The sequence below is a fragment of the Mercenaria mercenaria genome, chromosome 13, assembly GCF_021730395.1.
Source record: "Mercenaria mercenaria strain notata chromosome 13, MADL_Memer_1, whole genome shotgun sequence".
Classification (NCBI taxonomy): domain Eukaryota; kingdom Metazoa; phylum Mollusca; class Bivalvia; order Venerida; family Veneridae; genus Mercenaria; species Mercenaria mercenaria.
The window spans coordinates 39,502,598-39,515,739 of record NC_069373.1 but is presented as its reverse complement, the minus strand read 5'-3'; the positions used below and the strand labels follow the sequence as shown (position 1 = coordinate 39,515,739).

Genomic DNA, 13,142 nt, shown 5'->3' with positions numbered 1-13,142 from the left:
TATGTTAGAGAAAATATCTGTAAATTCTTGAGCAATTTTCAACGAGTGAAAGTGATGAATGCAGAATAATGCAATGGCATTCCGTGATGTGTCTGTTGATAGCGCGTGACTCGATAGAGACTCCCGCCAGCGCGAATAAAGCTAGAAGAAACTTTTTCCTGTCATTTGATGTCACGTTAACTTTTTTGTAATTCTGTGATGTATATACATTGTTAGTCGTGAGTTTAATTTCAGTCGAATGTTTACTTCGTAGTAAATAAATAAGTATGGAATGATTTTCTCAATAGAAGCTATTATACCTCTATGCCCACCTCCTGAGTTGCTACAAATAATGACACGTTAAATGTACTGTTGTAAGGCATTTTCGATGTTTGATTCCTTTACTGAAAAAAAATATATGCAACCTATTTTGACCATAGTGTTCTTTGGGCAGCAAAGTCATCATAGAACCAAGACCTATTTTCAAATTGGGTCAATCCATTCAACTTCGAAATTCGGTACTAAGTATGTTTAAAGATTTGATTTAAAAGTGGGTGCGAGAGGGTGGTTTGGGATGGGGTGGGGGCGGAAACGATAGTATAGCTGCTAGTGTACACTTCCCTCAAAAGAGTGTAGTACAGAGGTAAAGTGCTACACCGTACTATCATGTTATTGATATGGTCGTAGATATTCTGGCACCTTTTTACCAAGAAATAACTGACCGTCATATATTAAACTATTTCAGGTCCTGCTGTTGTTGACCAGCTACTCAGGGAACTCTCAGAAAAAGTACAAGGTTTGGAAACGAAATATAAACAGATAATGCAAGGTTTAAAGGTAAGTCTTCCTGGATTAAACAATCCTCACCACGCTGCGCTGTACACCTGTACAAGAATAAGGCTTGGAAAAGCATTTCACGTTTCGTCTGATGATTTGAAGTCAACTTTACAGAGTATACATATTTACATCTTCGTGCATTATCACCATTTATTGCCGGCGATATTTTATCCATGAACTATAAGCTAGTCTCTGGAGCTTGATAATTTCCGATCATGTATTTACTATCAAATCAAGGTCAGAAATAAATGCATTAAGTTGTTTGTTTTCCTAGGAGACGGAATAATGGCATTGTTTTTAAACAGTTAATGGTCTCTATGATTGCAAAACTCTCAATACCCATTTGATGAACATAAGGTCGTTATACAGAAAACGAGATTAGATTTCAGTATGGCTTCCAGAAAACTTTTGACAAGAACCAATATAAACATTAAAGCTTCTCTGTGGACAAGTGAGCCAGTAAAAATGTATGATATTAATGCTTGCATTACTTTTTTGCCGGATCAATTGCAAACCAGGTGTTTAACCGGAAACTGTCATCAGTTGTCCAGTAAATTCAGTAGGACATTTTGTCAAAAAGTATATTAGTTTTCTAGTATCTTAATAGCGTTCCTTTCTTAAAGGTCTTAAACATCAACCAGAAGTATTTCATTTCAGCATAGAAAAGGCGATTTTTTAGATCGTTGAATGTCCATCATCTTTTTTTCACAATTGGTTTGTTCATTCTCACGGTAGCATCCACATTTCTGAATCAGCCAAGCTGAATCAAACTTGGAGCAAATGTACAATGGCACTAAGTTCCCGGTCAGATTTACTTATGAGTCCTGTCGGATTTTGAGGTTAGGAGTTTTTTACCTTTGATTGATAAAAATGCCATATTTCACTGTGTTTACACTCTAGAACCGCCACGTCTAAAAGGTGCTCAATCATATTTAAGCTGCATTTTATGTCATTTTCACTTCCTGTATGTTCTACTAGCCTAGGACTTTATGCATTTTATGGCTTGGTATACGTGCCATTTGCTTGTCTTGGGTGTGAATCCAGACGGTGTACAAAAATTAAGTCATAGCCACAGATTTTTTCGTTATGTTGAATGGTAGCATAATACACGGGTTGTTGGCTAGCTTTTATAAAATGCTAACCTTGTGTCCCTGGTACAACAATTTACTCACAACCCAAGGTACGAGCACGAAATTAAGACGTGGTGCAATTTCACAGCACCTTTTTTACTAACACTGTTTACGTTTATTTTTCAGCTATCAGGAAAATTTCGCACAGGCCAGGGGAAACCAGGTGAAGTCCTTTGTAAAATAGCCAACGAGGAGAAAGCTGCTCTAGTGGTCGTAGGTACACGCGGACTCGGCAAATTCCGTAGAACAATTCTTGGTTCCGTTAGTGATTACGTCATCCACCATTCCCACGTGCCAGTTCTCGTCTGCAGACATTCATGAAACTTAACGACATCAAGATAATTTCGTCCCGTATTCAAGACCCATTGATCAATAATTCTGTTTAAGTTGTATGTACGTACATATGAAAGGACACAGGTCATTGACTCATAAGAATTTAACACCATTGGTCATCTATAAACATGATCTATTTGACTTTTGGCATTAAAGTATATAACATTTAGCAGTTGGTATGCAGCATTTAGCTTTAAGTACTTGGCATTTAGCATTAAATATTTTTGATTTAGCAATTTGCAGTTAGCATGGCGCACCGGCCTTCCATATATATGTACATGCTATAAATCAGTGTGCATAATAACTCTGTTTGAATACATGTTACACCGATTTTAAAATGTGTATAGATATACAAAGATATTACGGGACATCCTGTTCATGTCATGTAATAACGCACATTCTTATATGAAAAGCCATGTATATTTTCATTAAAACACGACAATATTGACGACACGTCGACATTATTTGGCGCCAGACAGACTTCGAAAAAGAGTGCTACCAAAGTTGATCTGCAACTTTATATAAAAGACGTTTGAGAATCGGAAAAGAACGGTGTTACACTTAAATTACGCACACTTAATAGAATATAAAGAGCGTAGAATCACCCAACATTGTTAGCACGGTTACGCGTTGACGTCACGTTGCCCTGCTATATTTTGCGCTAATCATGCGATCAACTTGTTTTCATAATTGAGAATTACAACACACTAAATAGCTGTTCTTTATTCTTTATAAAATTGACATATTTCCAATGGCTGCGGCACACATCAGGACCCATTTTAAATGTCTGTTACTTACATTTTCTTGAAGAATATTGTCAATGCTGAATAAAAATCAAAAGAAAAGTGGGAGTCATGTTTGATGCAAGAAAAATATTTTCAGTCAGACACACAAATTGCAAAATCAGCTAAAATTGAGACCCCAAATTGTAGTGATGGTGTAACTTTGGTAGCACTCTTTTTCGAAGTCTGTAAATGCTACCTACATGTCAAGCATAGATTTTTCATGTGAATTTAGCAAACAAAATGCAAAGAAAATAAGGAAAATAGCTCTACAGAGCCAAAAAAAACTGAGAATTATTTAAGTCCGCCATTATGCGATACCATTTTTTTTCGTGCTATTCTCATATTTAGTGCCTGTATGCTTAGCAAAACCATGAACTCGCCGAATCGGTTGTAAACTGCGTGTAATAATTTACTCGGGTTATGCCCTCGTGAAATTATTCCGTAAGCACGTAACGTTTTCGTATTATTTCGATATAGTTAACATGATTCTGCTATAAACTATTTCTAAAGATTAGATAAAATTTAATTAGTTTATTTGACTAACAACACTACACCAAATGTAAAAATAATGACATAAAAATACATGTATCAGAAATTGATTTACAATGTATATTGGACTTGAGATCCCTCTAACAGGCATTTTAACCCTTACCGTGCTAAATTTCTATAATACACTTGTCCATCTTTCAATTTTTACAGTACCATTGACTGTTAAAAGGGGTGCATAATACCAAAAAAATACTAACTGAATGCCGAACGGTGCAGATCATGATCAGACTGTACGGATGTGTAGGCTGATCATATCTACACTGGTCGCAAAGGCAGAATCAGTCGTGTTTAGCATGATAAGGGTTAATATTCAGTTTCGTCAATTATATCTTAGTCAATGACTTAATATAATTTTTGAGATGTTTTTGTCTTTTCATGAATATCAAACATTCGTCTTTAAAACTTCTTAAAACTTAAATACGTACGGTTTTTTCAAACTTCTTATTTCTTTGAAAATGTTATGTTTGATTCAGTGTGTTCACTTCATATTGTGATACTAGTATTTAATTACACAGAATTTTACTATACTTTTTTGTCGTTTCAAACATTTGTTGGTTACATTCATTGTGTAATAAAACGTCACATCTGAGATAGTACATAACATATGTAAATAGGGCTGAAATACAAAGGCACTTTCTCAGAGAGGGAGCTTTATTTAAATAACCTAAAGGTAATCATTGAAAAGTGTTGTTTCTATAGTAACATGATATTGTGATGTACAGTGTATTTGAGTATAAAAGTAATTATAGCTCGTTCAAGCGGTAATCAAGAGTATAAACAATGTATTACATATGCATGTATGATAATATAAATTAAAATAAAATGCTCACTACTGTTTTTCTTTGTTTTTACCACAGGTAGATTTCTTACATTTTTTAACGTTGCTCTATTTTCCTTAACCGTTTCAAAAACTAAACACCAGGATACGTACAAAAATGTGAACACAAGGGTAATAGCAAACACTGATCGCCGAGATACGTTCAAAATATGAACACCGGAATAACAATCAAAGGCCTGAAGGGCCTGAGAGTCGGCTAATGATTGATGTACTGGTAGTATAGTCTACCAGTTTCAGTTTGGTTTTAGTTTTTTTCCCCAACTGAACAGAGATTTTGTTACAATAGATGAAATGGACATTCAATTGATGCCTAGTAAAACTTTGATTGACATTATACAAGTATTTAAACCCAATATATTTCTCTAAAATTGACGAGTGGTTCGCAAAAATAAAAATGTTGAAAGTACAAACTACAATTTGACAGGTGACACTAAGATACTGCCCCTGACTATAAATATTTTTACAGTAAACATTTGCCTCCGGCATTACCAAAACAGGCAATTATCGGCTGGTATATATTCGCACATGATAAAATTTGAATATGAAAATTTATATATTGAAATTTTATAGCGCGGATTGCCACATACAATTTGTAACGGATGGACGAAAGAACTGTTCAGATATTTTACAGATAAGGGGCCTGGCAATAACCGTGTCACACGCTAGGTATTGTTCAATCATATTATAAGGGATGTGAATTTAAAGTATACTTACTTTTGCGTTTAAAGATATGTAAATGATGCTGAGTGTCAATATATAGTGTCATGAATGTTTACACTGACAGGAAAATTGCGCATTCGAAACTAAGAGAAGTTACTCGGACTAGCTACCACATGCCGTGAATTCCCAGTCAAAATTACCTCTTTAGATTTTCGCAGTAGAGAACTGTGGCAAGTCTATATCTGCACGTAGTTTTCGTGTGGCTATCGGTGTGTAACATTAACGTATTCGCATTGACCGTTAATTATAGGCTATAGCATTTATTTTAATCCATCGGTATTTCACAAATTAGAAGAGTTAAAGACCCACCAATACCTAGTGGTCTAACTGTTTCCTTCCACATGAACTTTGTGCAAATAATTCTGGTAATACTGGTATCATACAACTATTCTACAAGATGACAGGTGGACAAGCTCAGTCCGGTTTTCATAACTTCATCTGCAAACTTACTCAGTCATTCTCTTCTCAGTATAGTTTTATAAAAAAAAATAGAATAATAATCTTACACTGTATATAGAAACAAAGTGTGATCTAAACTCACCTTAATACATGAAGTACCGTGCATACTACTACATTAATTGAATAATATATTTAGTAATACATTGTCTTAGCCTTATATCTGTTACTGTCAAACTGTAATTAGACACTTGTTATTTCTCATTTCTCCATACAAAAATGTATAATTACAATTATGGAACAATCTGACTGAAGTACTTGATCCTCTAAACGAAGATTCGAGAATGACCCATTCTTAATCGTGTTCTGTATATTTTTTATTTCCAGAATTGCTATTTTTATTTTCGCAAATCTATTTTTTTTTTATTTTAACCTATCAGACGACTTTTTCGAATGTCAAAGATTAAGAAAAATGTGTAGGCTGTCAGGGACTCTAATTCGGGACCAGTCGCTTACAGAGCAAGTGCTCTACCGACAGATCTAACGCTTTACCGACAGAGCTAACCGGCTGACACTTTACGTCATAAAAATGTAACTATCAAAAATCCAGTCTAAATATAGATTTTTTTATTCTTACAAAATGTTGTAAGTAAGTAAAAATGTGTAGACTGTCAGGGACTCGAATCCGGGACCAGTCGCTTACAGACTTTTTATTCTTACGAAATGTTGTAAGTAAGCCTTCTGCCTGGCTAGCGGAATCGTCGTCAGAACGAGGCTATCGATAGCACGTCTTCAGATCATAAGTATAGCGTAATAGGAGATGTACTTTAGTCAGACAGCATAATGGAAATACAAAAGGTTACAGTTAGTTAGTGGTGTGTCTTTAAGGTAACTTGAAAATACTGACCTTGACATTTTAAAGGGATAAGTACAAATATATATAACCCTCAAAGTTAGAATTGAAGTTCAAACAAGAGATGGCACTATTAGTGACAAACGTCCCCGAGGTTTGTCCAAGAATGCTACAGTTCGATGCGCAAAATATGCCAGAATAGTTAAGGTATAGATCCATGTTTCGAAGAAAAAAGTTCGAACGTCATCAAATCATAGAAAGAAAGCATTGTTTTACATGAACATTTAACAGCGTATAAAACATTTATATTATTCTACAAAACCATTGTCAATTTACTGATATATGTATTGAATTCCGGAAAGGGACTGCATGAAGGGGCTACACTTCTGGACAGTTCAGCGGCTTTAAAAACTCACCATTTTTTAAAAGATGTTACATATTTTCGTTTTGATGCATTTGCAACATCATGCGAGTGTTTAAACTTTACATAACTAGGTAAAACGTCGTTTTTGACAATTGTTTACATTTATTTCCTTACAAATGGCATTCTTATTTAAAGGGGGACAACTCATTAAGAATATTTTAAGTATCCAACTCTGTGGGACAGAACAGTAAAACATGTATTGGACAGATAAGTTGTTTGTCAAGATGCTGTTCATTTACTAAAAAAATCTGTTGTTTTGTGATATACTGCTAAACCTTAAGGTATGACTAATTCTTCGACAGGTAACCTCGACCTTAGAGCTAGGGTCTGGGTCTTTAACATGACACACTAACTCATCATAGGGAAAATTGTGACAAATAATGTTTGATGATGGCAGAGTTATTGACTGGACAAGAAACATAAATGTTAGCTTTTTAATCTAAGTTTGACTTTGACTTTTACTTTGAAACTAGAGATTTTGGACTTGCGTCTGACACGTCATTTTAATATAGGGAACGTTTTATGCCATGTAATTTTAAAATGTCTTTATCGACGGAATAGGTATGGAACTGACAAGAAACACACCATGTAAACCGTTAACCTCTAAATGTGGCATCGATCGTGGAGCTAGTGGTCTGGTTGTTATGCACGATACGTTTTCTCGTTATCAGGGAATATTTCTGCTAATTAATTTCGAAATTTCTTGATTAATGACAGAGTTACGAACCGGATATGAAACAGACCCTTTTAACCTTTCACTTGACTTCCAAGTGTAAACTTGATCTTGGAGCTAGGGGTCTTGGTCTTGCGCGTAATCATTTTGTGGGGTCGAATCTACGTGAGTTTTTTTTTGTCATGTTTTGTGTGTGTGTGTGTGTGTGTGTGTGTGTGTGTGTGTGTGTGTTTTCATTTTCATTCCCATATTTCTGTTTCTTTCTTTGATGGTTTGTATTTGTATGTATGCCTTTATATAAAACAACAGTATGTTTATTATTTGCATGGCTTAAATGCATGCATTTAGTCAATATCATCTTTGATATAATGGTAAACTTTTCTGATCTGCCATATCGGCTTACGATACTTCTCTGTTGTGTTGTCACATAGTTCATGATGGAATCTAAATGTTTACGAGAAAAAAAATAATGTCGATGGTGAGCTTCGAACCCACACGTTAAAAGATCTGTTTAACATGGACTGTATGCTTTACCACTCAGCCAATTTGCAATTGGTACAAAATCTTAAAATATTTAGATTGTAACATGATTAATGACAGAGTTACGGATCGGATATGAAACAGACCATTTTAACCTTTCACTTGACTTCTAAGTGTAAACTTGATCTTGGAGCTAGGTGTCTGGGTCTTGCGCGTAACACATTGGCTCCTTATGGTAAACATTTATGCCAAGTTGTTTCAAAACCCCCTCATGGATAACAGAGTTATATATCGGGCACGTAAAGATCTATTATGATATGACTTCTAAATATGACACTGACCTTGGAGCAAGGGATCTGGGTCTTGCGCGTGACACATTGTCTGATTATAGTTACCATTTATGCCAAGATATTTCAAAATCCCTCCATGGATAGCAGAAATATGGATCGGACACAAAAACAACCCTGTTAAAGGTGATGTCACTTTTTGAATTTCCGGTGAATAACAAAAAAACAAAGAATATTCAGTTCTTTCCAAAAACCGTTATGTTGTGATTCAACCAAAGTTTCCTTTGTCTACCAGAAAGGAACAATTCTTATATCTTAATATTGAGATTTGGTACCTTTATAACAGACAATAAACTAAAACAATAGACATTCATATGTGACGTAGGTGAGCTCAACAAAGCAATTTCAAGCACAAATATTAATGTGGAATGTAAAGTAAGTTACACACTACAATATCCGTCCAAGATAGTTTCAAAAACAATGCATTTGCAGAATAGAGAGATAAAAATAATTTTGACAGCTCGTGAAAACTAATGACAAATTTTGACAGGTATATGATGACTCATGACCTAATTAATTTTTTTCTGTTATTTCTAACTTCCAGTTTGATTTTCATAAAATGGGCATTCTTTATTGTAGCTTACAACTCATACATTAAAACAATAAAAGAATATACTGTTACCAGACTGTTGTTTTGTCTATCCATCTCTCGTACAAATTCCTATTGTTTCAGTCATTTTTCAGTAATTAGAGCAACTCACAGTGTTGCAACCATACAAAACACATCCCTTATTTTCACATAGATATTGAGGATTTATCTAATGAGCACATGTATTGGAAACACAATTTCAATACCCACTGTGTATTGTAATAATGCTAAACTATCTCAGCCGTGACGTGTCCTTAACACCTTGACCTTGTAGCTAGGGTTCTCATTTTGATAAACATTTATGCTAAGTACTTTTAAAACCTCTTGATGAATGGCACAGATACGATCCGGACACAAAACAGACTGTTTGACTTCTAAGTGTGACATTGACCTTGTAGAAAGGGGTCTGAGTGTTACACATGAAACGTCGTCTCATTAAGGTTAATATATTTATGCCAAACTATTTCAAAATTCCTTCATGGATGACAGAATTATAGACTAGCCACTAGACTGATAATAACTATATTTCTATATTTTTCCCTTTTTTGACAAATTCAATTTCATAGAGACAAAAGCCAGTCTATTTTAGAGATTTTCACACAGGACTGATGTTGAAATTATCAGTCTAGTACAATCCGAAATGCTCTCAGAGAGATTACCCATGGATAATTGTGTACATCATGCTAGTGGTCAAGTGTTGTGCTGCTGATCATAGATCTGTTTACCTAACTGATTTTTAATGGTGATAGTTGAAGAACCATTCTCATTTAGAATAAACCATTTTGCTACTTTTGAAATCTTGATGGGTCATCTTGCAAATATATTTATTAACAATAATATGTTTATTTTATTTAAAGGATTATTCTAATCATTAAAATTCTGAAACTGAAGAATGGATTTTAAAAGTTTATTACAGCATGTCTTTGTCAAAGGCACATTTTAAAAAATATGTCGAGTTCAAGTTCATTCAAACGATAAAGAAACTGCTTTGTATAATACGTGTCAAAAAAGAAGATTATGACTGCTACCATATAAAACTTTTTAAAGGTGTAAATAAAACCGAGACTTGTTGTCCCATTGGAAAGCCAGTAGATATAGACAAAATTATGAGAAAGCTGTACCAAAATTAAAAGAAACAAGTGTCAGCATAAAATAATTTCTATTCAGTGACCAAGCACCGTACTGCAGTCACTGCAGCACCAAACAAAAAAGACGTTTTATTTTCTTAATAAAGATTGATAAATAACAAAACTATTGAAGGTCGATGCATATATGGAAGGCTGGTGCACCATTCTTATTGCCAGATATTTAATGCTATTCGCTAAATACAATATTCTTACTCTCATAATAAATGCGAAAATTTCAAATATCTAATGTTTATAATGCTGAAAGATAATGCTAATTGTTCATTGATTTTATGAAATAAAGATCTGCACCATGTTTTATGAGTCTGATTTGAAGCATCTTCTATCATGTCATGCCAGCATCGGACAATGCATGTTAGCATTCAGCTTTGTATGGAGGGCCGGTGCGTCATGCTAATTGCCAAATGTCATTTTTAATTCTAAATTCCAATAACTTTATGCTAAATACATATTATTTAATGCTAAATGCCTTTTTTTATTAAATTATTTGTCATTTAGCATTTTGCAATTAGCATGGCGCACCGTCCTTCCACAGTATTGTTTTGCCATCGCATTTGACAATTATGACTGAATGTGTAAGATTTAGCATCTGGCATTAAATATTTGGCATTTGGCATGTGGCATTTTTCAAATGAAAGGGCGGAGTTATAATGTTAACTCATAATGCTATATATTTTATGCGAAATATCAAATGCTTATTTGTATTTAGAGTATTAAACATTTTTAACGTTAAAATGAAGTATTTGGTAAATTGAACAAGCCTTCCATTATAAACTAAATAGCAAATAAAGTGGTCTAATAAGATGTGATAACCAGCGCTTAAAATTTCAAATAATATTACTTTATAGTATACATAAGATTTTCAACCATCTCCAGTCCTCTCTACACTGGCGATTAATTGAACAAATGCATGTACCTTATAAGAGATATGTAACTAAATGTTAATATGTAGAGTTACCTTTTCAACACCAAAACACTTTGAAACCACGTCTCTATTTAACATTATATTTTCACAAATCAATTAATTTTTATTTTAAAACATTTGGCTCTGCTAATCTTGACTAAAGATTATACAAGTATGGGGTTTTCTTGATTTGTATAGTAGTAGTTAACTAACTGGAGTTAACTTAAGAATATAGTATGCAACATGCGAAATTTGCACAAATAAGAAACATACAAGAATTATAAGCTTAAATGTATATCTAACTTTGAGACGTTTCTATCTTCTGCAGAAATACCAATTTTGATGTAAAAAAAAGTGTGCTTTCGTGTATTTACATATAGATTTTTAATGCTAAAAATTCCTCAGAAAAGCCATAGACGTTCTAACTAACAGAATATAGGATAACAAAAAATGAAAGCATTCTGTCCGAATATTCTCAGAGCAAGATTGCAGATTTATGTGCCTGTATTTTTTTCTTTGCCATCAAATACAACACTTCAATATGCATTATTCAGCCCCTGAACCTGGATATTCATTAATGCACCAAGAGGTGATACCACTATATTATATGTGCATCTATTAACGTTCAAAGTTTTAACACAAATATCGCAAAAGCTAACTTTTTCCGCTACCAGTTCAGGGAAAAAAACACATCTGTTCTACTCCTTTATTGTTCAGTTGCAGTTTAATTCCTTATGTCCATTTTATGACAAGCCAAAGGAATGTGTATCTTTCAGATTTTCCAATCTAACTGCAAGTACCAATACAGAGAAATTCAGCTGACCCCTGCAGTTGTAAATCCCAGCTACCAGATGGTCTCAATAAATTGCATAAACATGTGGCAGTAAACCACTGATCTCTATCAGTTAGGCTGTGGTCAGTTCTTGACATTGATTGATAACAAACCTAAAAAGAGGTTTGTGAATTTTCGGATTGTACTAGACTATGATATTGGACATAGGATATAGACTGGCTCAGTTCACTACATTCAATCATAAAAATGTAAAAAGTTATATCATAGTCTAGGAGCTAGTCTAACAGAATTACAGCCCGGACAAGAATTTACAAAGTTACGGTCGGCATTAAAATCAAAGAACATACTGTAGTGTAAATAAAAAGTTATTTGCTGAAACATCTTTAAATGATGTAAGGATGTTATCATTAAATAAAATCCTAAAATTATCTAATGTTTTTTTTTTTTGTTGTTTTTTTTTTCTTGAAATAGATACTGATATATACTTAATCACTTAATAACAACATAATATATTAGGCCCTAACAAAATCTGAAAAATAGATCCTTCAGAAGCAACGAGGACAAAACAAATAGTAAATATTGCAGACTAGATTTGACTGATAGTTGGTTTAAATCAATTTGTACGCTAGTCAGCAGTGTACATGTATTTCGATAATTTACAACCATGCATTGCACGGAATGAATTTGCAGCCATGCTTTGCACGGAATGTCATGGATCAGAGGGATAGACTGGCTACATTCATCACTAAAACCCGGCAAACTGTATGAAATCTAAAGTGGTAGGATATTCATGGCATGAATTTCGGAAAAGATAACCAATATTAATAAATGCAGTTCTTTTTTAGTTAAAACCAACATTTATTCTATTTCAGACCTGTTAACCCCTTCAAAACCATGTCAGTAGTCCCCAAGTCTATGTACTTTCAATTATCCGTTTTGATTCATGTAGACAGACAGGCCCAGACTGGGCTGAAAAAATGTTTGAGCCATTTTTACGTGGTCGGTAGCAGGGTGGGTGTGGGGAGGGGTGTTCCTTCCCGCTTTGAACTGCAGTCAGATTTTGAAATGGGCATTGTGGCAGGTGGTAAAAGGGAAAATGTATCAAACTGTAAAGTGGCAATATCGGGGGAGGGTGTGGGAGGATACCCCCTCCTGCAAGTAGGGTTTGGGGTATCACCACAAGGAAATTTTGAAAATGTAGACCCTTGATACAGCCTTTGGTGCGATTTCTAACTGAAAATTTTATGTTTCAATTTCTAAATTACCTAGATTCTTTTTAGTATTACAATATTCAAATTACGAATGACTGTCACTTCATATTTTTACTTTCAGGTCATGCCTCAGCACTAGAATATAAGTCTGATACT

General features: G+C 34.2%; 1 protein-coding gene across 1 annotated transcript in view; it reads left to right on the top strand.

Moving 5' to 3' along the window:
* LOC128547897 (universal stress protein Slr1101-like) overlaps positions 1 to 4,442 on the top strand; it is a 34,884-nt gene extending 30,442 nt beyond the window's left edge. The window contains exons 4-5 of the mRNA XM_053521616.1: positions 725 to 816; positions 2,073 to 4,442. Coding sequence (XP_053377591.1) covers positions 725 to 816; positions 2,073 to 2,267 — 287 coding nt within the window. The 3' untranslated portion in view covers positions 2,268 to 4,442. The remainder of the gene's footprint in view (positions 1 to 724; positions 817 to 2,072) is intronic.
* Positions 4,443 to 13,142: the final 8,700 nt, after the last annotated feature.